The 23,930-nt window shown below is 40.0% G+C and overlaps 1 protein-coding gene across 10 annotated transcripts in view; it reads left to right on the top strand.

Annotated features, from left to right (window-relative positions):
* bbx (BBX high mobility group box domain containing) overlaps positions 1 to 23,930 on the top strand; it is a 47,185-nt gene that overhangs the window by 12,308 nt on the left and 10,947 nt on the right. For 2 of the 10 annotated variants that reach the window (XM_085797044.1, XM_085797041.1), the window contains exons 1-11: positions 5,010 to 5,184; positions 7,057 to 7,135; positions 10,263 to 10,434; positions 11,408 to 11,662; positions 14,377 to 14,581; positions 14,690 to 14,757; positions 15,401 to 15,475; positions 16,878 to 16,958; positions 17,858 to 17,923; positions 19,668 to 20,634; positions 21,618 to 21,750. In XM_085797044.1, coding sequence (XP_085653170.1) covers positions 7,071 to 7,135; positions 10,263 to 10,434; positions 11,408 to 11,662; positions 14,377 to 14,581; positions 14,690 to 14,757; positions 15,401 to 15,475; positions 16,878 to 16,958; positions 17,858 to 17,923; positions 19,668 to 20,634; positions 21,618 to 21,750 — 2,087 coding nt within the window. In that variant the 5' untranslated portion in view covers positions 5,010 to 5,184; positions 7,057 to 7,070. Of the gene's footprint in view, positions 1 to 5,009; positions 5,185 to 6,309; positions 6,452 to 7,056; positions 7,136 to 10,262; positions 10,435 to 11,404; positions 11,663 to 14,376; positions 14,582 to 14,689; positions 14,758 to 15,400; positions 15,476 to 16,877; positions 16,959 to 17,809; positions 17,924 to 19,667; positions 20,635 to 21,617; positions 21,751 to 23,930 lie in introns of those variants that run through there. The other 8 variants (XM_085797043.1, XM_085797040.1, XM_085797039.1 and 5 more) reach the window with 6 other exon arrangements.

The raw sequence follows: 23,930 nt of genomic DNA, 5'->3' as shown, positions 1-23,930 counted from the left end.
CTATTGGACAGAACAATTGATAGCCTTCAACAATCTACAACTTCATCGCTGAGAACTTTGTCAGTACCACAAGACAATGAGCATGTTGTCTCATTAATTAAAGACTTTGAAAGTGCTCGAAATGTTTTTGATGATTTGGATAACCCCTATAAAATGTCTAAATATTTTGAAACTGAATTCTCACTTGTGAAGCCAACAGAGCTCTTCCTTGGCCATAGAGCTGACACCACTAGAAGAGGTGGGTTAGTCAAACAAACACTAACAGCGAATACTTTTCAGTATATTTCCATAATCGAGACATTGAAATTTATCTTCTGTAATGAGAAAATGCAGTCCTTATATTTGGACTCTCATAAGAGTACAGATGGAAAGATGCGAGACTACTGTGATGGTGCGCATTTTGCTGGACATGACTTGTACAAAAAGCATCCAAGTGCCCTTCAGATTCAGCTTTATTTTGACGATCTAGAAACCACAAATCCTCTGGGTTCAAAAACCAAAATTCATAAAATGGGTGCTGTTTATTTCTCTTTAAGAAACTTACCACCCGCATTCAATTCAGGCCTGGCTAATATCCATCTCTGCCTTCTATTCAACTCCATTGACAGAGAAACTTATGGTTTTGGGAAGATATTTGAACCATTGTTGAATGATTTAAGATTGCTGGAATGTCATGGGATGGAGATTGAGATAAAAGGAGAATTGCATTTGTTGTATGGAACTGTGTGTCTTTTTACAGGTGACAACCTAGCTTGCCATTCACTTTGTGGCTATTTGGAAAGCTTTTCTGCTAACAAGTTCTGCCATCTTTGCCTTGTTGATAAAAAGATGTCACAAACCGTTTTTGATGAAGATAAGTTTGAAAGGCGAAACAGAGAGAATTACCAGCAGCATGTTACTTTAAACAATGGATCTATGACAGGAATAAAAGCGGATTCATGTTTAAATACTTTAAAGTATTTTCATGTCACAGAAAATGTGTGTGTTGACATAATGCACGATGTTCTTGAGGGAGTTGCACCTCTAGAGGTAAAACTTTTACTCCGACACTACATTTATGATGAAAAACTGTTGTGCCTGGAACAGTTAAATGAAAGAATAATCAACTTTGACTATGGGTATTCAAATGAAAAAAACAAACCCAGCATCATCTTAAATCTGAGGACGTCTGAGACTTCTGTCCGACAGACTGCAGCACAAATGTGGTGTCTGGTACAGAACTTACCTTTTCTTCTTGGAGACTTGGTTAATCCAGAGAGTCTACACTGGCAACTTTTTATATTATTACGTGAAATATGCAGCATCATTTTTGCTCCTGTTGTAAGCACAGGTCTTGCTGTATATTTAAAACAGCTCATCATAGACCATCATAGGCTGTTCAAAGAAATCTATCCGGGAAAAAACCTCATCCCTAAACACCATTTTATGGTGCACTACCCTGGCATGATGGTCCAGTTTGGGCCATTGTCCAGACTGTGGTGCATGAGGTTTGAAGGCAAGCACAACCCACTCAAGAGACATGCACATGTTGTGTGCAATTTTAAAAATGTGTCAAAGACTCTGGCGTACAAAAACCAGGTTCAACAAATGCATTGTTGGAGGTTTGGCCAACCGCTTGGCAACAAAATGTGTGTCCCAAATGCATTTCCAGTTATTCTGAGGTCTTTACCCAAAGGTGAACAACTCATTGATAACCTGAGGTCAATTCTCGATTGTGACTTTTCAGAGAGTATGTGTGTTTGTCATAGTGTGAGTGTTTGGGGACATACATACAGGACAGGAACTGTTATTGTAACAGAAAAGAAACATGACCCAGTCTTTGCAGAAATAGTTCATCTGTTCCCACAGGCAGACAAAGGCACACTTTTAGCGTTTGTAAATGTTGTGCATGTTGATTTTTTTGATGACCATTTCTATGCATTTTCTGTGGAAAAAAGTGAGGAGTTCAAAGTGGTGCGAATTCCTCAGGATTTGTTAGACTTTCGACCACTTGACTTTCAGAAACCTTTCAAAGGAAACAAAGTCTATGTTAATCCTCGATACAAAGTTATTTAAGGTTCTCCCGAGTGACACCCTTTTTTTAAAATTTGATTTTAAGCCTTGAATAAGGTAATTTTTTTTATGCTTTTCCTGTAAATGAGTGACCACCTGTTGTCCTCCTGTGTGTAGGGTGGGGGTGGGAGGGTGGAGGAAAAGAAGGAACAAAGGAAGGAAAGAGGAGGGCGGAATTGAGGGGAGGAGGCAGGAGGGAGAAAGAGGAGCAGAAAGGAGTTTGTTTGATATTAAATTGAAAAAAAATTTTTTCAGGTGGTTCACAGTAAGTGTAATATTGTAAACATAAGTAATGTTAACATGACTGTACATGTGGTGTTAAAAAAATAAAACATGTATAAGAAAACATCAACTTTGTATTTTCATCTTTATTCATATTAACACATGCTTGTGTTGGATAACTAATTTTTAATAACACACTAATGTGTAAATAACTTTTCACAACACGTAACTGTGTTAAAATTGACACATTAATACACATCCTTGTGTCAGTATATATTGACACATTAATGTGTCAATATTTTGACACATTAATTGTGTCGCTAATTGACACATTAATTGTGTCGCTATATTGACACAATTAATGTGTCGCTATATTGACACAATTGATGTGTCAATATTCTGACACATGTTGTGTTGTCCCAACGAGAACTCTTACGATGTGTTGAAATTCAACACAGGTTGTGTTGGTTTTAACACATTCATGTTTAGAGTGTACAGTAGTTCCACACATTTACATGTACAACCCCCATGATAAAAAGAAAAGATGATTTAATAACAAAGTTTGGATTGAACAGAATAACACAGCAGCACAGAACATGCTGAAGTCTCCTCACACTGTTGACACTGGTGCAACCAAGTTATTCAGACGGTTACACAAGCATATACTCTTTTGTAGAACAGTTTTAATTGTCTTAAAGTTATTGAATTACATTATTCCATAAACCAAAGTGAGGGAATGACAGAGCTAGACAGACATTTGAAAAGTCCAGCTCGACCAAGACCTTGAAAATACGGTCTCAAGACCAGTTTTGAGTACTACAACACTACTTCATACTTAACAAAAAACAGCATGTGGGTTGCAGTAACAGTATCTAGGAAGGTGCCCAGTCTTTATGCAATCAAACTAGAACAAAACATGATCCAAACTTCTCTGATACAAAAAATTAAAAAGCCTTTACTGAACGGCTAGTTGATGAACATTAAAAAACACCACCATGTTTCAGCTCACAGGCCTTCATCAGGGCAGAAAGCTGCAATGACTTTACACTCCCATGAGCTGCACTGTTTAATGTATGAGCAGCATGGGAGCTTTAACCCTCCTGTTGTCCACCTGGGTCAAGGAAGGAAGGAAGGAAAGAGGGAAGGAAGGAAGGACAAAGGAAAAGTAGAAAGGAAGGAGGGGAGGAAGGACAAAGGGAAAGATGGGAGGAAAGAAGGAAGGGAAAAAGGAAGGAAAGATAGATGGAGGGAGGGAACGGATTGGGTCAAAAAGGAAAGAAGGGAGGTAGGGAAAACCAATTGTGGAAAGAAAGGAAAAATTAAGGACGGAAAGATAGAGAGAGGGATTTGGGGAACAGATTTGTTCAAGGGATGAAGAAGGACAGAAGAAGGGAGGAAAGAAGAAAGGCAAAGGGAAGGAAAGAAAGATGGAGGGTCAATTGGATCAAAAGTGGAAGGAAGAAGAAGTAAGGACGAAGGGAAGGAAGGAAGGAAGGAAGGAAGGAAAGAAGGAAGGGAAAAGGAAGGAAAGAAAGATGGAGGGTCAGTTGGATTAAAAGAGGAAGGAAGAAGAAGTAAGGATGAAGGGAAAGAAGGAAGGGGAAAAGGAAGGAAATAAAGATGGTGGGAAAGAGGAAGGAAGAAGTAAGGATGAAGGGAAGGAAGGAAGGAAGGAAGGAAGGAAGGAAGGAAGGAAGGAAGGAAGGAAGGAAGGAAGGAAGGAAGGAAGGAAGGAAGGAAGGACGGACAAAGGGAAAGAAGGAAGGGAAAAGGGAGGGAAAGAAAGATGGAGGGTCAATTGGATCAAAAGAGGAATGAAGAAGTAGCTAAGGACGAAGGGAAGGAAGGAAGGAAGGAAGGAAGGACAAAGGGAAAGGGGAAGGAAAGAAAGATGGTGGGTCAATTGGATCAAAAGAGGAAGGGAGAAGAAGTAAGGACGAAGGGAATGAAGGAAGGTAGGAAAGAAGGAAGGGAAAAGGAAGGAAAGAAAGATGGAGGGTCAATTGGATCAAAAGAGGAAGGAAGAAGTAAGGACGAAGGGAAGGAGGAAGGAAGGAAGGAAGGAAAGAAGGAAGGGAAAAGGAAGGAAAGAAAGATGGAGGGCCAATTGGATCAAAAGAGGAAGGGAGAAGTAAGGACGAAGGGAAGGAAGGAAGGAGTAGGAAAGAAGGAAGGGAAAAGGAAGGAAAGAAAGATGGAGGGTCAGTTGGATCAAAAGAGGAAGAAGAAGTAGGCTAAGGACGAAGGGAAGGAAGGTAGGAAAGAAGGAAGGGAAAAGGAAGGAAAGAAAGATGGAGGGTCAAATGGATCAAAAGAGGAAGAAGTAATGACGAAGGGAATGAAGGAAGGAAAGTAGGAAGGAAGGAGAAAGGGAAAGAAGGAAGGGAAAAGGGAAGGAAAGAAAGATGGAGGGTCAATTGGATCAAAAGAGGAAGGAAGAAGTAAGGACGAAGGGAAAGAAGGTAGGAAAGAAGGAAGGGAAAAGGAAGGAAAGAAAGATGGAGGGTCAGTTGGATCAAAAGAGGAAGCAAGAAGAAGTAAGGAAGGAAGGGAAAAGGGATTGTATAAAGAAGGAAGGGAGAAAGGAAGAAAGGAATGATTGAGGAAGAGAACAAATTGGCCCAGAAAGGAGGAACAGGAGGGTTTTTTAAAAAACTTTTATTTTGATAGAAGCCGCTGTGCTTCCGGTTTGCATGCGCTGTGTACACGTCGGGGCTTGACGCAGCTGTGTGTGTATATCTCTATGTATGTGTGAGTGTGTAACTTATGTGTGTGTTTTTAGTACAGCCAGTGCTGAACCGAACTGTTATGATGTGTCAATAAGTTGAAAAAGGTGGACGGTCGGTCGGTCGGTCGGCACCAATGATGATGAGAGGCCCTGCGCCGCGGTACTTGAGCCAGATATTAGAGGTAACGTAACTATGTTGTTGTGTTCACGTTCAGACTAGTAGACACCGACCGACCGACCGACCGACCATACATACGTACGTTCATGACAGAAAACTTGTGCTTTTAGTGACCGTGCGTGTAAACCCGGTCGCCGTTTCCTCCACCTCTCAGTCAGTCACTCTGAAAAATTGTTATTATCGCTGCTTTTTGCTTTTTGGACATGATGTCCGCCTTGCTTGCTGCCTGTATGCTCGCTGCTGCTTTGGCTTCGGCTTCCCCTTCTCTCTCTATCGGTCTCTCTTTTAGATTTTGTTTGTTTCCCATCGACATTTTTTCATTGATAACCATTGAAACCCCCACTCGGCGTTGTTATGTTATCGTTGTCGCTGTGTAGCTGAGATATTTCCGTGTTAAAAAAAGAAAAAGAAAGAAAAGAAAATGAACGGTAAAGCAACTGTTTCTCAGTGAGGTGGTATGACTGACTACCCTCCCTTCACCTCCTCCTCCACCACCTCTACCACCACCACCAGCTCCTTCTCCATCCGCATCAAATACATACATACATACATAGCCACAAACCTGCTGCTGCTGCAACAACAACACCACAGACAACTATTTTGTATTTTATCCCCCCCCTTTTTTACAGTTTTTGTGTGTGTAATGTTAAGTTTTTCGGTCACTACTAGGAAGCTTTAAACAGCGTTAGTAGTCCCGTTCGTTAACGTTAGGCGAAAGCAGCCGTTGCAATGTTTTAAAAAACCGTTGACACACAGCACAGCACAGCACAGCACACAACCGTCCAGCAGTTAGCATCGAGCTTAGCCACCGCGGAGCTAACTAGCTACTTTTTTTTATTCCTAGTCCTACTAACACTAACACTGGCGAGGAAATGGAGCCACCGCCGAGCAAAACACTGCCCACGGATGCGTGTGGCTGGACAGAAAATCCCCAGTTTAATTAATCATTGTGGATGTTTTTTTGTTTAGTACGGCGACATTGTCACCGGAGAGTTTGACAGGAGGAGTGAAATATCCCCCCTCACTTACTAGCAAGCATTGCAAGCAAGCAAGCTGTAGCTGCTGTAGCTGTACTGTACTGTACTTGGGCTTGCTTTGCTTTGCTTGCTTGCTTTTTTTTTTTTTTTTTTTTTTTCCTCCTCCGAAACCCGAAGCAAGATGGACTCTCATTCTCAGGCTTGTCTGTCTTGTTGTCAGGGCTCCTCCGATCGACATTTTGCACCGAGATGAAGACGATGAATTGCTTGCTTTTAGAGAGGTTAACGAGCACGGTAGGTGAGCTTCAACTGATCGTTTTATTGCGTACCTGACACAATCTTGTAGCGGTGTTATTGTGCATGAGACTGAGAGGAGCTCGGAGCAGCAGCAGCAGCAGCAGCACAGGCACAGACAGACATCAGCAGTTTTACCTGAGAGCACAAACTAACCTCTCTCCCTCTCTGCGCAGATAAATGCTCACTGGAACCGTGCATGCTTTATTCTTTTATTTATTTTTATGTTATATTCTAGCTAAATACATCCCCAAAGTGGTGGTCGCAGGCGGTTTTTTGTTGGCCTACATGTTTTGGTTTTGGCCACAAGGGCGGATCGACTGCCTGACTGACTGACTGACTGACTGCCTGCATGATTAAAAATGATCAGTAATCAGATCAGACAAAATGTCCCACCGTACTTTGAGGTCTTGTGTGTAATTCTGCAGCATCACTCACTCACTAAATGCTCTGTTAAAGTTGTTGTGTTTTATCTGTTGTTGTGTTTTTTTTTTTCTTTTTTCTTCGCACACATTGTTTCCTGCAGAGCTCATGCTGTAGTAGGAACATTGTTGCAGATATGACAGTATAACGCATGACTGAGAGCGGTGTCTTGTATTTTATAGGTCATCGTCATTGCATGACAAAGGCAGTGGCAGATTCATCTCCCATCACTCATACAGCATTTCCATTGTTTTTTCTTCAGTAAGTATCCCCTGTTTTCCACTTGACATTCATAAATACAAACACTGGCATCTACAGTAGTCTAGTCTGGATCACGTCCAGAGACCAATACAGCCCATTGACTCATTCATTCATCGGTTTGCTAAATCTCATTTAGCTTGTCTCGTTACAGTATGTGCAAACAGGAATTGAAGAATAAAAGCCAGCAAAGCAAATGCATAGATAGGTTATTATTTGTATTCATATTGAGCAGTTTTGATGATGTGTATGTGTGAGGAAGGTCACAGCTAAGAGAACATGGCTGTGTTCAGGTGCATTGGTTTTGATTCATTAGAGACTGAACACCTGAACACATTGCATTAAAGTGACATGACACTGGGTGCAATTTTTACCTTTAGGTTTGCTAATTTGCACGTGTAATAAGCTTCATTCAATTACAACAAACAGAGGAGTGTCAGGGCCCATACAGCAAAAATCTAGTTATTGTATTATACTGGTATCTTCCTGGTATTCAAAGTCTTCATCCCCAAACTCTTTGTCTCACATTCTCCTCTGAAATGTGCTAACATGACAGAGTCAAGGGATATTTTATCTAAAAAAAAAAAAAGGCCTCACTCACTGTAGGTTTTTTTGACTGCAACAGTTGTTGAGGTCTGCAGCGATGCGACCGCTCTTGTGTGACTTTCACAATCATAGAAAGCATTTCGTGCAGCTCTGTAGTGACCAGTAGACCAGAGAAGAGCTTAATGTCCTCTGCTCATATTTATTGCATTAGAAGCCTTTTTTTCCCTCAGTGCCAGTTAAATCATTAGTTGTGTGATGTTTTCTCTCATCTCGTTGAGTCATTTGATGCTGTCCACAACTTTTGTATCAAATAGATGTTGTGTACTTTAAATTAAAACCCACTAATAGAGCTAGTGATGTTCCTTATTACAAGGTAAAAAAAAAAAAGTAGTAAGGTCTCGTCACATTTGCTACCTATTGCACAACAGCGATCCTCCGCTATTTTATTTAAGACCCCAGTGGGAAATATCTGTTATACAATGAATCCTCTAAAGTTGCCACAATAAATGAACAAAAAAATGAAAAGTTAGATAGTTAGTTGGTTAGTTGTGAGATGTGAAAACAACACCGAAGATTTATGGCAAAAAAATGTAAATGTCTCAGTAATGAAAGCCACCTGCTCCTAATACAGTGTAGCTCAGGAATCCCAATACTTTATTTTAATAATTAAACACACATGTAAATGGATGTCTTATCTCTTATCTGAAACACTACAGGTTTTGGTTTGTTAGATTGCTCTTGTCTTATTAGCTTCACTCTCTCAGTCTTTCATATAGATTGACATGAAATTATTCATGATTATTTTCATCATCAGTAGTCAGTAAAATGTTCTTAACATATCAAGTAATTGATCTTTCAGTGGAATGTCAAGTAATAATGAAAAACACCTGTTATAGTGTATATAGTGTCTGTTATAATCAACTGCATCCCAGAGAGAATGATGCATTTGTGTGTATCTCTTCATTTCAATATTCAATAGTCAATCAATTCCCCCAAACCCAGAAATATCTCTTATAATGATCAGTAATGTCAAAGAGAGGCAAAAAGTCCTCTGATTTGCAAACCTGTAACTAACTAATGTTTGACATTTTACTTAAAAAATGTCCAAAGCATTTGATCGATATTAAAATAGTTGATATTTTATTTTTGCAGCTCTAGTGCAGACTTTTTTCTTACATATAGGCTACAGACTGAGATTAAGATACAGTAATGTTTAAATATGTTATGACAGCACAAGTGCTTTATATGACATAAACATACAGTATCTATGTTTGACCTGATTCAGACTAACTTGCAGAAAAGCAGGTTTTGAATTTCCATGATCCTCCTGTATTTACCACAGTGCTAAGATACAGTAGATGTTACTGTATTGTTGTTTCTGTCACTGTTTCTGACATTAGAGGGTGGTATTAGAGTATTACTTACATGTACTGTTGACATTTGGAAATTCACCTGTTGCCTGTAGGTCTCAGTGTGAGTGCATTATAACCGCTTTGCTTGGATAAATTTCAGACACCAACAAATGACCAGACACATCCAGGTGGCTGCAGCTGCTTCACGATAAAACTGCTGAAGTGTATGTAGGAAATTAGGACGTAAATTAGATTAGAATAATTCAAATTTAGAGATGAATACTTCTAGACCATGGTATGTTAATGCACAACGTCTAATTCCATATCTAAGACACTAACCAGCTATAAATGACCAGGGGTCCCACAATAGGGGGGGTATTCTCTAAGGCAAGTTAAAGGAGTCAATTAACATAGAAAATTAAGGCTAATGAAATCATGGTCAGTGGGGGGATCGTTTGGTTTCTTCCTTTGCTCTCCTGCTCATGTAAAATTAATCCAAATATAGACAGAAACTGTGATAAATCAGAGGTTCAAAGTGATTTTTTAATTTTGAATCAAGCCCAATTTTGTAAAACCTTAATTGGTTTCTGAGACACAGGCATCAGTCCCCAATTCTTTATCACAACTGGAAGGCAGTCACACAAATTCAGACCGTTTTGCTAATTATTTTCAGATAATTGTGTCAAGGCTGAGAAATGCATTTAGTCTGAATTAGTCACAGATATGTTAATATTAGAATCAGGCCTTGGGGAGAGTCTCAGTGCTGTTAACATTTATTTCCCTGGTTTACTTTATTTATTTGTTTTCTTTTATTTCAATGCCAACATTTTTTTTCTATATATAGGCCTATATTAGAAAGTTCTTACAGCAGAAGAGTTGGACTTTTTACACAATGTAACATGAAATTACAATGATTAGCCTAAACATTTTGATTTTATTCTGTATTCAATGTAATATGTTTGGCTGCTGGTATAACATTGACACAAAATACGTACACATTTGCCCTGGAATAGAAATTCCCTGTGGAAAAAAAAGAAAGTCCATCCCATATTTTTGCAAAACAGGTAGAAATGGTCTCAAATGTGCACATCAACACCTGCAATTACAAATGTTTGACACTATTTTGGCAGACATACGACATAAAGATGCATGTTTTAATTGTCCATGTTTTGTTTTAATATTGTATAATAATATATTATGATAATATAATTAATATCTGTTTTGTTTTTTAGGTGTGGTAGTACCATGAAGGGTGGAGGAAGGGGTAAAGAACCACCTGTTGCAGGGGAGGTCACTGGCAAACGCCCTAAACGTAAGTGCCTGCAGTGGCACCCACTTCTCTCCAAAAAGGCTCTGGATTTCTCCGAGGAGGAAGAAGAAGAAGATGAAGAGGAGCTGGAAAAGGTGAGTGTGTGTCTGTCTGTCCAATGAACTACAGAGTTTCTCCAAGGGTGTTTTTTTCCTGCAGAGGTGTGGTTGGATTAGGCTGTGGAGGGACCAGCCCAGAATAGGCATGTAGCTCGACAGTAGAGACGCTGAATGTCCCCACATGGGTTTTGTCCAAGTGGCTCTGTTATACCTGGGTAGATTGGTTAGAAAAAAAACTATAAACTAACTAGGGATGTCACGATTACTTGTTTTCACAATCAATCGTGGCATTAAAAGCCACAATTAATTAATCGTAAAGATTACTAATAAATACCGTTACTTTCCCAAAAAGATGATATTGGAACGTTATCGGCAGATGTGCAGCAAAAATAAAGGTAAATGCACAGATACTGGCCCATTTAACTAACGTAACATTGAATTGGTAGGAATTTAAATGTTAGCGTGTCATATTTAATTAAAAAAACAACAAAAAAAAACAAAAAGAACGATTGAAATAAACATAAACATTTGGTATAGATAACAATTTATGACCTGAATATTTCAAACATTTCCCCTGGGGATTAATAACTGGTCCTATATTAATAGGTACTTGAAATATTTTGTGTAAACAATGAGTGATGTAATTGTATTTTGACTTTTTACACATTCATAGTGTTGTGAAATTAATTAATGCATAATAATCGTAGTACTGTGATTATTTCTCGACAATAATCGCACCAAGAAAATGTATAATCGTGACATCCCTACTATAGTATAAACTATCTTATCTGTATAGCTAAGCCTACCCAATATTAGCTAGTTAAATCCACCTTTCATGCTCTTCTCTGAATTTTCTGCCACCATGCGTCTCCACTTTCAAATTAAAAGCCCTCTGCAGAGTCATGTAATTGTAACTGCACGATAAAGAAGCAGCATCAATATTTGTATTTGTCAGAAAACGTAGGAGTTGTACGTTATTTAACTTGCTTAATGGGTTTGTTATCAGCAGCCGGTGTTGTGCGGCCAGGACCAGGCGTCGCAGGTGGAGTGTGGCAGCACAGCGGAGGAAGTGGAGGAGGACTCGAACGAACAGCGAGCGCGGCGGCCGATGAACGCTTTCCTCCTGTTCTGCAAACGGCACCGCTCGCTGGTGCGGCAGGAACACCCTCGTCTGGACAACCGAGGCGCCACCAAGATCCTGGCCGACTGGTGGGCCGTGCTGGAGCCCAAAGAGAAGCAGAAATACACTGACATGGCCAAGGAGGTGAGACCGCTGCCTTCACTTTTACACCTTTTATATCAGGGTATCTGCTATCCGGTTATGAATTTATTATCCGGTTAACCTAGGTTTTAAAAAACGGCACGTTAGAGCGACAGTCTAGTGTCGGATCAAACTACATCATCATGCCATGGTTCGGCTTTTTGTAGTGTTAAAGGGATAGTAGCATTTTTTTTTAAAGTGGGGTTGTATGATCTACAAATAGCCCCTAAGTACTTTAATTGCAGTAGAAGACTCTCTGCACTCCTCCCGTTAGCAACGCCAGCCCATAATAGCCCTGCCCAGAGATTTACAACATACAGTGTTGTGAACAGACCCAAAGAAACGGCCTATTTTCACGGCCTAAAAGAGGTTTTACCTGAAAAAAAATACACAGTTCCATTGTTCGCTATAATATAATTTTTTCCAGCCCCTCAAAGTGCAGGAAAAACACAGTTTTTATTTGGACCTAACCAACTCACGTATCCCTCCGCCCAGGGTTAGCACCCGCTGATCAGCAGTTGGTTAGCTCCAAATAAAAACTGTGTTTTTCCTGCACTTTGAGGGGCTGGAAAAAATTATATTATAGCGAACAATGGAACTGTGTATTTTTTTTCAGGTAAAACCTCTTTTAGGCCGTGAAAATAGGCCGTTTCTTTGGGTCTGTTCACAACACTGTATGTTGTAAATCTCTGGGCAGGGCTATTATGGGCTGGCGTTGCTAACGGGAGGAGTGCAGAGAGTCTTCTACTGCAATTAAAGTACTTAGGGGCTATTTGTAGATCATACAACCCCACTTTAAAAAAAATGCTACTATCCCTTTAAACAGTTTCAGATCAAGCAACGTGATTTTCTGCTGTGTAAAAGCGTCACATATGCCCCCATATGTGCATCTTAAACTGCAGTCTCTACTCTTATTAACCTGATATTGTGTCTGACGACGCTGTGTGTCAGTAATGCGGACTGTCTGACGGACAGAGCGCATTTATGCACCGGCTGCGCTCTGTCTGTCAAACATGACATGTCATTTTATTTTTTTATTACAGTATTCGGTTAACCGGATACGACAAGGTTACGATATACTCGGTTAGAAAATGATTCGAAATGCCCATCCCTAGTCTCTTATAGTAGCCTCAAAGTAATTGTTATTTCAGTTGGGTGCATTATTTTCTTTAAATAGCTGGTGCTCTAAATCTAGTGGAAGAGAGCATAACCTGGACGTCTCGACTGCTCCATGTAGAGCTGTACTAGTTTTATTTTTTGTTGTTGATATCATTTAAATAGCAAATAAAAAGAGGAAAAACACTGTCACGTTGTCACAAGGGTTTTATATGTGTTGCTACCCAACACAAAGCTCCATTAAATTGTGGATCATCAAATCGGTAGCAGTAGTGCTAAACAACAGTTAAGATGTTTACACAAAATAATAATATACATGTGTTATTCCTTCATCCTTCTGTTGAATTATCAAGTCTGGTCAGGTTGGCAAGTGAACCAGACCAGACCAGACCAGACCAGACCAGACCAGACCAGAGCTGTTTATCACTTTTGTTATTGCCACATAGCCAATATTAGTATTAACAGCTATTTGGTTAGAGTCTCGCTGAGTGCTTTGTTGCATTTACAAGACGACCTCTTCAAGAGGACCGGATGCCACAGCGACTCGGTCTGGACCTGGGGCTAGCTGGTTAGCATGCTGCTACCATCAGTAGAACAAAAACAGTCAGTGATAGAAGCAGAAGCAAAAAGACTGGGCAGCATTGGTGCTTCTTTTCCACTATTTGAGACTGCTCTTCACCAGTAAAGGAATTATTTGTTAATACTGATCTCAAGACTGGTAATTGAACAGCTGTTAATGCTCATATTGGCTAAGCAGCAATAGCACAACTTACAAATATCTCCTGTAAATGACTTTTTTAATGTTTTTGGAGCTTTAGATGTTCTGATTTTGTGTTGGCAGATCAGATTTAGTAAAAGCTGCCAATCACAGATTTGTAAAACTTAAAGGGATAGTTCAACATTTGGGCAAATTGGGCCATTGCCATAATCCCTATAGTCATAGCAGTAGGTTTGTTACCTTTATTTCTCGGTGCAAGCTGCTTTTAGAACGGCGGAGCAGAGCCGTGAGCTGCTCAGAGCTACGCTACGGAGGCTCATGGGATTTCTTGGTTTCCCTCATCAAACTCATCAAATACACAATCCAACAACTCCACAACGCTCTGGTGGACAAGTTGTGACCTGCACGAACCTACAGTAACGATCCTACTGCTATGGGGTTATGGCAATGGGCCAGTTTGCCAAAATGTTGAACTATCCTTTTAAGGCTTTGTCTGAAATCACTCTCTATTTATTATAAAATGATCTATATTTAGTGTCCACTATTTGATCTGAGTGTCTGATGTTGTAAACTAAAGTTGAGCTGAAGTTTCTGCGCTGAGCTATAGAAAAACAAGTATAATGTGAAGAAAAAAGTAGTTTTCGTAGATTTTGTCACTGATCCCACAATGCAATGCGTCACATTTGATTAAGTCAAATTGACTAGTGATGATAAAAAACAAAAATGAACCCACTTTATATTAATATTCTCAAGTTGCTATAGTAGACAGTGTTACATGGAGAGTAATGAACCTTTATCAGCCATCAATATTCAGCATTTACAAAATGATAAAAGCTTTGATTTAGTTTGCTTGTACCTAAATCAATTCTGGATGTTCTTTCAGTACAAGGACGCTTTCATGAAGGCCAACCCGGGCTACAAGTGGTGTCCCACCACCAGCAAACCTGTCAAGAGTCCTTCCTGTCCGCCTGTCAGCAACCCCCGCAAAAAAATATGGTCCTTCTCTTCCAACTCATCCAAGGACTCCGCCACTGCCAAAAAAGTGCCGAAAACTGACAGCATGCCACAGTTAAACTTTGCCATGGCAGGTGTGTATGATAACAAAAAAATATTAAAAAAAAAAAACACTGGTAGTTCAGTGCAGTAACCTGACAAAGTGTTGGATTGTCATTGTAACTCGTCTTATTCGTTGTCAGATCCTACTAAGATGGGAGGCCTTAGCATGCTGCTGTTAGCTGGGGAGCATGCCCTCACCAACAGGGAGGTAGGTCACTGCTTTTTTTCTGTACCATAACAAAGTTGGTAACACTTTAGATTAGGGAACACATATTCACCATTAACTAGGTGCTTATTACCGGTAATATGCATATAAGTAACTCACTATAGCTCCTTATTAGTCATTATTAAGCATGTATTAACACCTTATTCTACATAGCCTTATTCTATACTCTGTTACAGCATGAATTAAGATTTGTCCTGATATTAACTCCTAATTATTGCGTATTCATTGTAAATTAATGCATTGTTGTTTCTGAATAATGTGAATGTGAATAACCAGTGGGTTATTGGGGCCTTGTACAGCGGCAGTAGCACAAGAGCAGTAATTCTTCCTTTATCACTCATTATCATTATAGCATTAATGCATTGATTTACAATGAATAAGCCATAATTAGGAGTTAATATCAAAAAAATCTTAATTTCTATGTAGAATAAGGCTATGTAGAATAAGGTGTTTAATAATTACTAATAAGGAGCTAGTAAGCTACTTATATGCACATTAATAAGCACCTAGTTAATGGTGAATATTATGTGTTCCCTAATCTAAAGCGTTACCAAAAAGTGAAATGTTTTTTGTTGTTTTGCTTTTTTAAATTACACTTTTGATTTATTACTGTTTACCTGTCTAGATCCCTTCCAGCACGAAACCTAGTTTACCTGACACAGCCACTGAAGGGAACTGCTTTTCAGAGGAGAAAGAAGAGGTGTGTTTTTCCCTTCCTGCTTCCTGCTTCATGTACCCTGTTAGATCATCACATACAGTACGAGAGGTTGTGATGTCTCACTAATGGGACCTGTCCATCCATACACTGATGTACTCGCTATTGAACAACATCTACAAGACCTGTTGTGTGTCCATCATCATTAACAAGTAACATGACACCTTCTCCGTCCTGCACATGATGTGTTGCATTAGCCTGTGGCGGAGAGAACCAGACCAGAGCACATTTATTGAAACGCAGCACTTGTATTTCATAAATATTATGTTTATCCTTCAACACTACATCCACCTCAGTGTATCTGGCAGCTTTAGTTCCTGGTTAGTTTGCAGACTCAGATTACAGGTTACACTTTTAGTCTTGTGTGATCTTAAAGGGATACGCCAACATTTCTTTTTTTTACGTGTCTTGCTTCACTCCCGAGTCCATGACCAGCAGATAGACACCATCCTTTCGACTGTGCGTGCAGTAACAAGGGAGAAAGAGCCGTATCTCCTGTAATTAGCTTAGCTCAAACACTGGAAGTGTATGGGTAGTGTTAGCCTGCCTCCTACCCGAGCCGAAATCAGCAGTCAGAAGCTTATTTCATTTTAGCTCTAAACTCTGTAAATATATCACTTTATCGACATTTCAAACATTTTTAGGTGAGAAAGTAGCCGTTTAGATCAGCAGTGTGTTGTTAATTTGTCTAAATACCAGCTGTTTACAATTTTGTTCGGACGAATCCGGCGCTACTCAAGCTAGCCGTTGTGACCAACGCACTTCCGGTTACTTTCACAAAATAAAACACCCGTTGCCCTTTACATACAGAAAACCATGGCGATAGAACTTGTGCTTTTACTTTGAAATAGGAAGCTAACCTACCCTCGATGTAGCTAGCTTGAACCAAAATAAACCGTCTTTGCTTGAACCCTCCGTTTTGACCGATCTCGTCCCGTTACCGGCATTTGACCGCTCAAGATGCCTTACCGGAGAGTTTTGTCAGCTCTGAGACGAAGATCGGCCCGCCGGTTTCCGTTTAGAGTTGCTGAAGAGTTTCTCTGATGACTTTAGGTGGAGGCAGGCTAACACTACCCATACACTTCCAGTGTTTGAGCTAAGCTAATTAGCGACTTTAGGTGGAGGCAGGCTAACACTACCCATACACTTCCAGTGTTTGAGCTAAGCTAATTACGGGCGATACGGCTCTATCTCCCTTGTTACTGCACGCACAGTCGAAAGGATGGTGTCTATCTGCTGGTCATGGACTCGGGAGTGAGGCAAGACATGAAAAAAAAAATGTTGGTGTATCCCTTTAAGATGAAACCATGTGACCACAGACTTATTTCATAGATTACAGCAAAACTGACTATTATTTGCTTTTGCTCACTTGTGTTTCCACCCACAGATGCTGTCTGGGACAGTACCGGACAGAGAGCTTGATGTTACGGAAGGCAGCGTCAAGCCTGCCCTTTCCCCACAGACAGAGGTACGACCACAAAGTTTCAGTTCATAAAAGATCTACAGTTTTAGACGTCTGTGTGTCGAGTTAGTTTGGTCCATCGCAGTATTATTGTTAATTTGATTTGTCATAGGAGGTAAAGCTGTGGTGGTGTTGTTAGCCCCTTATTTACAGAGATCCTGCTGTATTGCTGTTGAGGAAGTCGTCCCCTCTGTTTGCTATCCTGACATGAAGGTGGCATAGTAACATCTGGCATCACCATTACATTACAACCTTTAATACAGATTAACAAGGTAGAATAGCATCCCTGCCTAGACTAGGTGAGTTAGATATAGTGAACACAAACAACAGACTGAATTTATCCTAGCGTAGTCCAAGAGAGTGATCATTATTAACCAGGCTTTGCTTCTAAACTGCTCCAAGATAACTCCAAGATAGAGAATTAAAAGCCATAGAGGCAAACAATACGTATTTCAAACCCATCTCCACCTCCTTATAGGGACGCAACATCATGTATATCTAATTACCTTGTGTTGCTAGGTATTCAATGATCTATGCAAATACAGACAGATACTGGCAGAAAATGATCTGCATGACAATCTTAGCACCACCCTCAGGCTAAATGCCAGTATTGCAAACAAAGGTATCTCATAGTCTTAACAGTCAGTTTATTGTGAAATAGCACAATGTGCCTCAAGTATTTTAGCTCTCAGGAAACCAGCTGATGACATCAACCAGCCAGGCAGCAACAGCAAACAAAGCCAGGCGCCTGTACTGTACCACCACCACCAACTAATCTATAACAAATGTACAAGATGAAAACTGTCACACACATAGTGAACATTTCTGAATAATAATTGCAACGAATGGCATTGCAGAAAGCTGCGCAGTGCGGTCTGACCAAGCCTGTTACTGTACGTTCACAGTCGACTCCGTCTGCGGCGCCTGAAGGGAAACCGTGCAGACAGTCCGCTCTCTTCCAACTCGCAGAGGTGAGAAACTTTTAAAACATTGACTGTAACATCAGTTTTCTTTCACCTAAGATTATAACAGTGTGACAAAGTGTATAAGAGTTCATAAAAATCAATAATAAGTGAAAAAGCAGCAACACATCAGTGGAATATTTGTGCATACATGTCCAGAGGCCTCACATGTACCTATACCTATACATACCGGCTACACATATACATACAGTATACACCCACATACTCACACATACCCATTGATTTTACAGAGATAGATACATTTAATGTTAAAGTCTACCCCAATCTACACGGCACAGACTCGGGGTCAAACCAAACCAATCATTAGTCCCCTTTAGGAAATTCCTCCAAATCTAAAAGTGATGGAAGCCAAAATTCTTGAAAAATATGACCACAATTATATTTTTCCAAAGCTAATCTTTCTAATGGTAAAAATGCTGAAATCTGATCTGTGAAAACATTAAGGGTTGGAAGTGAATCACCTTTACAAAAATAGGAGTATGCATTTCATTTTATCATAATTAATATACTGCATTTTTTCCTGTCTAGCTGAAGAATTAATGAATCATTTTACAAATACAAACTGGGGCTTAAATCAAATTTTGTTTTCAAAACTGATTGTGTAAAAGAATGAATTGAGTTCCAGAAACTTTGTAAAAGATCACATTCCCAAAACATACTGTATGCATAAATGTCCCATCCATCCTTTTACATCTGGGACATTTTGCTGAGATAGTCCTGGAGATTTTGTGCATTTTTCTCGGTGTTAGAAAGAGTTTATGGATAAATTTAAAATTAGATTCCTTAATTTTGTTGCTAGTGAATGGGAAATGTGGTCTTTCGCAGATATTTAACCAAGTATTTTCTTCAAAGACCTTCTCCCATGTCTTCATTAATATATGGAAAGATGACTTACTGTACCTCCTCTTGAGAGAGTGTTATACAATTCACTTATCTTCCCTTTTATTGTCTCTGAGGACATTAATATATCTTCTATCTCTGACAGTACAAACCACAATATGTTAACTTCAATAAGTGAATGAATAAGACTCTGAATTTATAAATATGTAGTACTATTTTAGTAGTTTATTTTTAGTATATTAGTTTTTAGTTGTCCATACTCTCAACTAGGGATGTCACGATTATACATTTTCTTGGTGCGATTATTGTCAGAGAAATAATCACGGTGTTACGATTATCACGATTATTCTGCATTCATTAATTTCACAACACTATGAATGTGTTAAATCAAATATAGTCAAAATATAACTACATTACTCATTGTTTACACAAAATATTTCAAGTATCTATTAATGTATGACCAATTATTAATCCCCCAGGGGAAAAGTTTGAAATATTCAGGTCATAAATTGTCATCTATACCAAATGTTTGTGTTTATTTTAATCGTTTTTTGTCTTGTTTTTTATTAAAAATGACATGCAGGCTAATATTTCTTTCCTACCAATTCAATGTTATGTTAGTTAAATGGACCAGTATCTGTGCATTTACCTTTATTTTTGCGCACATCTGCCGATACGGTTCCAACATCAAATTTTTGTGAAGGTGACGGTATTTAGGAATCTTTACGATTAATTAATTGTGGAGTTTAATACCACGATTAATTGTGAAAACAAGTAATCGTGACATCCCTACTCTCAACAACACATTTTGTATTCCCCCAAAAGGCGTAGATTGTTGTCAGTCGAGCTGATTAACAGAAGTGTCGTGTGTTGTGTTTTGTTTTTTGTTAAGATGTGCTTGGCGTCTGAAGCTGGGAAGATGGACACGGTTGAGTCTCAGCCCGAGGACAGCTCCTCCGCTGCCTCTCCCAAGCAAAGTACAGTCAAGCAGGAGACGGAGACGGAGGAGGAGAAGAAAGCGGACGACGGCAACGGCGACGACGACGACTGTCCTCCCTCCTCCCCTCACACATCGGCTCTCTTACCTTCGCTCTCCTCCGTCGTCACTTCTACCTCCACTGATGTCATTCCCCCGCAACTCAGCAGCCAAAACACGTGTGTCAAAAAGAAGAGCAAGAAAAAAGAGGCGGCCAAGTCAAACAACGAGTCAAACAACGAGACCCCCCCCTGCACAACAACAACGACGACGAAGAAGACCACCACCAAGCAGCAGCAACAGTGCAACCACGCGGAGGCAACGGTGGACAGTGTTTACAGTACGATCGAAGCGGTGGCCAAAGGCGCCTGGAAGGAAACTGAGGAGAAGCAGCCCAAGAGGAAGATCAATCAGAGCAGTCCCGCTGGTGGTGGAAATAATAATAATAATAATAATCCCGGTTGTCCCAAAAAGCAGAAGAGCAAGCCCAAAATCAAGACCTTAGTGAAAGAAAAGGAGGAGGAGATGACGATGATGAATGAAGACGAAGGGCAGTGTGCACAGTTCAGCCCCCAGTTGGAGGAGGAGATGAAGGAGGAGATGACGACTCACCTTAGCCCCAAGATGGAGACAGAGGAGACATTAGGAAGCACAGACCTTCAGGGCGGCGTGACGGAGCTCCATCACTCCCCCGGCAGCAGCCCCTCGCCCGCTAAGCTCAAGGAGGAGGACAAGGGGAAGGAGAGGCAGATGGAAATGCTCTGCGAGGCCGGCGCGGAGAGCCGAGGCTCCAGGAAGTCGGAGCGGAGCTGTAAAGGAGCCTTGTACAAAACCCTCGTTTCTGAGGGAATGCTGACTTCGCTGAGAGCCAATATCGACCGAGGTATCCGCTTTGATTCATGCGCAGCGCAAACTAGCGAATGAATACAGCAGAAATTTAGTCTGTGTATGATGGTGGTTAGTGGATGTTAAAGGGATTATTACATTATCTACTCCCCCTCATGTGGACTAAGGGCTGGGAGAAGTTTCAGAGTCCTCCGTGGCTTCTCTGAGTTACAGGGGGTCTCGACGTAGCAGTGCATGTCCATATAACGGTTGCAAATGGATACCAACTGTCTTCGTAACAAAAAGACACACCAAAAAACATCCAAATACCTCCATGCTGCTCGTATGTAATGTCCGTCTTGTATTGAAGCCCTGAAATGCAAAATTGTCCCGAAAAAAATTGTATAAGTCTACATTTCAAGCTTGTTTTGTAGTGGAAGCTTCTCGAAACTCCTCTTCCTGGTTCGTCAAGAGGAGCTTCCGCTACAAACAAGCTTGAAATATAGACTTATTTAATTTTTTTCGGGACAATTTCTTCGCAATTTCGTTTTTTTGGTGTGTCTTTTTGTTACGAAGACAGTTGGTATCCATTTGCAACCGTCATATGGACATGCACTGCTACGCCGAGACCCCCTGTAACTCAGAGAAGCCACAGAGGACTCTGAAACTTCTCCCAGCCCTTAGTCCACATGAAATTTCAATTTTGGGTGAACTATCCCTTTAAAGGGGGGTATTCGGGGTTGTGTGCGTGAGGCAGACAGGCAGTCATGCGTAGTCTGTGTGTTACCTGCATCAGCAGCAGTGAACACGCTGCAGAGCCATGTGGTGCAGTGCATTAGGCCTGCAGAAAAAATGTGTTTTAGACACCAAACGCAACGTAATATCTCTTTCAATGTGTCGTTTTGAATATTTTCATCACATTATCAAAACTATAACCTGTATAATCTATAACTGAAAGCACACTGATCCAAATCCTAACCCCCTAACAACAAATAACCGAGACTTTCCCTTTTTTTTAATCCCCTTTTTGTTTGTCCACAGGTAAACGAGGAGCTTTCCGTTCTTCTGATCCCGATGCAAACTGGTGTGACGACAGCTGGACCGTTCCTCAGCTGGGACCTAATAACCCCAAGAAGCTGAAAAAGTCCAAGTCCAAAGATGAATCTTCTCAAGGGTGAGTCAGCCATGTCTCCTCCTCCATGTTGTGCAGAGAGTATAACACCTGTAGACTCTGTCTGTGGAAAAACTAAAATATAAATAAGCAATATATCGCGACAGGCCGTGGTATATATTATACCACGGCTAAGGGGCGTTGTTTGGCCCGACGGACTGGAGTGATATATTGCTTTTATAAAATGGTTACCAATAATGACAATATGAAAGAGGAATACGCAATCAATTTCATGTAGTTTTATTCAACCAGAAATACATATTATCCAATAAAATAGCCTCACTGTGGAAAAAACTAGTCCCACCTGTCCAGATGTTAGTTCCAGTTAGCTCTGCATCTGGTCTTTTCCTCTGTCACTGCTCAGTCCCCTCTACCATTGTTAACCCTCTGGAGGTGAAAGTTCACCTTATACATGTGAATTCAACTACTTTAGTCCATTTGTTAACATCGTAAAAACACAGACTGTCTTTTGCTACGTACTGCGACAGTCCGTTGCCATGGATACATGACAACAACTTCCATTCATACCAGTCATACTACGTGCCTGAGGCGGAGTGATAGCCTACGCTGTGATAAGGCTTTAGAATAGTAGCCGTGGTATATGCTCATTATACCACGGTTAACAACCAATCAGATCGCCGGATTTCACCTTTCCGTTTTATAAATAATGATAAAATATATTGTTATAGTGCAAATCCACTTCACTCTTTATTATTTAGCCGGATGCACCAGATGGCTGATTTGGAAAAGGACAGGCTCTCCCTCCCATTTTTTTTTTCACTGCCAGTCAAGCCAGTTTGTAAAATTAAAATTCTGCCAAAGCCGGTTTGGAGAAGAGAGAGAACATCTTGTCTCTGGAGAAAAGCCTCTGGTGTCGAAGTATTCTCCAGCTCTGAGATAACTGACTGACACTACAGCAGCATTTACACTAATCTCTTTAGGAGCCAGGTGCCTCTTGCTGCCGTCACATAGTTTTTCTCTCACAGGATGATGATGATGATGATGATGATGACTGCTCTGAGCCGCTGTGGTTATGTTTTAGCTCAGAGCCCGGAGGAAAATCCAGCTGCCTCACTCACAGGGTTAACTCTTATCAAAGCAATCCCAACCGAGCACAACACCCACTTTACCGTAATTTCACCATTATATTATATGAACAGTGACTTAATTAGACCTCCAATAAGCTTCAGAGTTTCTAGTGTAGCTACTACTGCTACTCCTACGTCAATTTCTACGTTAAAACCCACAGAGACACTTTGCATTTTAGATTTTAATCACCAAATTATCAGCAAATCTAACACAAAACAATAAAAAAAACAAAAGAAGAACAATCCCCCAAACCCAACATATTATAAAGATTTAGTTTTAGTTTAGTTTAGGCAAGGCAAGGCATCTTTATTTATATAGCGCATTTCATACCAAGGCAACTCAATGTGCTTTACATAAAGACAAAACATTAAAAAAAGAAGCATAAGACAGAATAAAAACAAACAAAACACTAAAAACAGAGTTAAAAGCAAGAGCAAATAAAAGTAAAATAGATAAAGTTTTAAGTTCTCAGCTATAAGCACGTGAAAAGAGAAATGTTTTTAACCTGGATTTAAACCTGGAAGTAAAAGTTTAGTTTAGTTTAGTTTATTTGTCATATACATTAAAAAGTACGGTGTGCAGTCAATGCATTGAAATGTAGTCTGCCCTGGCTCACTCTCAACCCTTAAAAAATAAAAACCAATAATGACAGTAACATTATATAAAACAATGACAAGTAAATAAGCATATACCATAAGAAGCATCAAATAAATAGATCAATCAATCAATCAATAATCCACGGCCTACACAATCATTCATTCATTCCTACATTCACAATCATTCACAATCATTTAAAGCAGGCAAGCCCCAATAAACACATCAATAAAGATAAAGATTATTTATTTATAGAAACAAATAAAGATTAACAATGTTAAGATATTGAAGAAATTCATTAAAATGTTGCTCAGTACAATAATAGGGCAAATGCTCTGTTGCAGTGTCCCTGTAATATCAGTCTTGCTGCTGTTTTAGGCTTTTCTGGTCTTTTTCTGTAAATGTGTAACTTGCAGAACTGTTTGCTGTTTTCTGAAGGTAAGGTAAGACTATTATTGACTATACTATTGTATATATTCAATTAAACAAACTCTGAACTT

This window comes from Trachurus japonicus, chromosome 14 (genome assembly GCF_045865225.1).
Source record: "Trachurus japonicus isolate A0001 chromosome 14, Traja_1.0".
Lineage (NCBI taxonomy): Eukaryota > Metazoa > Chordata > Actinopteri > Carangiformes > Carangidae > Trachurus > Trachurus japonicus.
The sequence above is the reverse complement of the archived record's forward strand: the minus strand, read 5'-3'. Positions and strand labels throughout refer to the sequence as shown.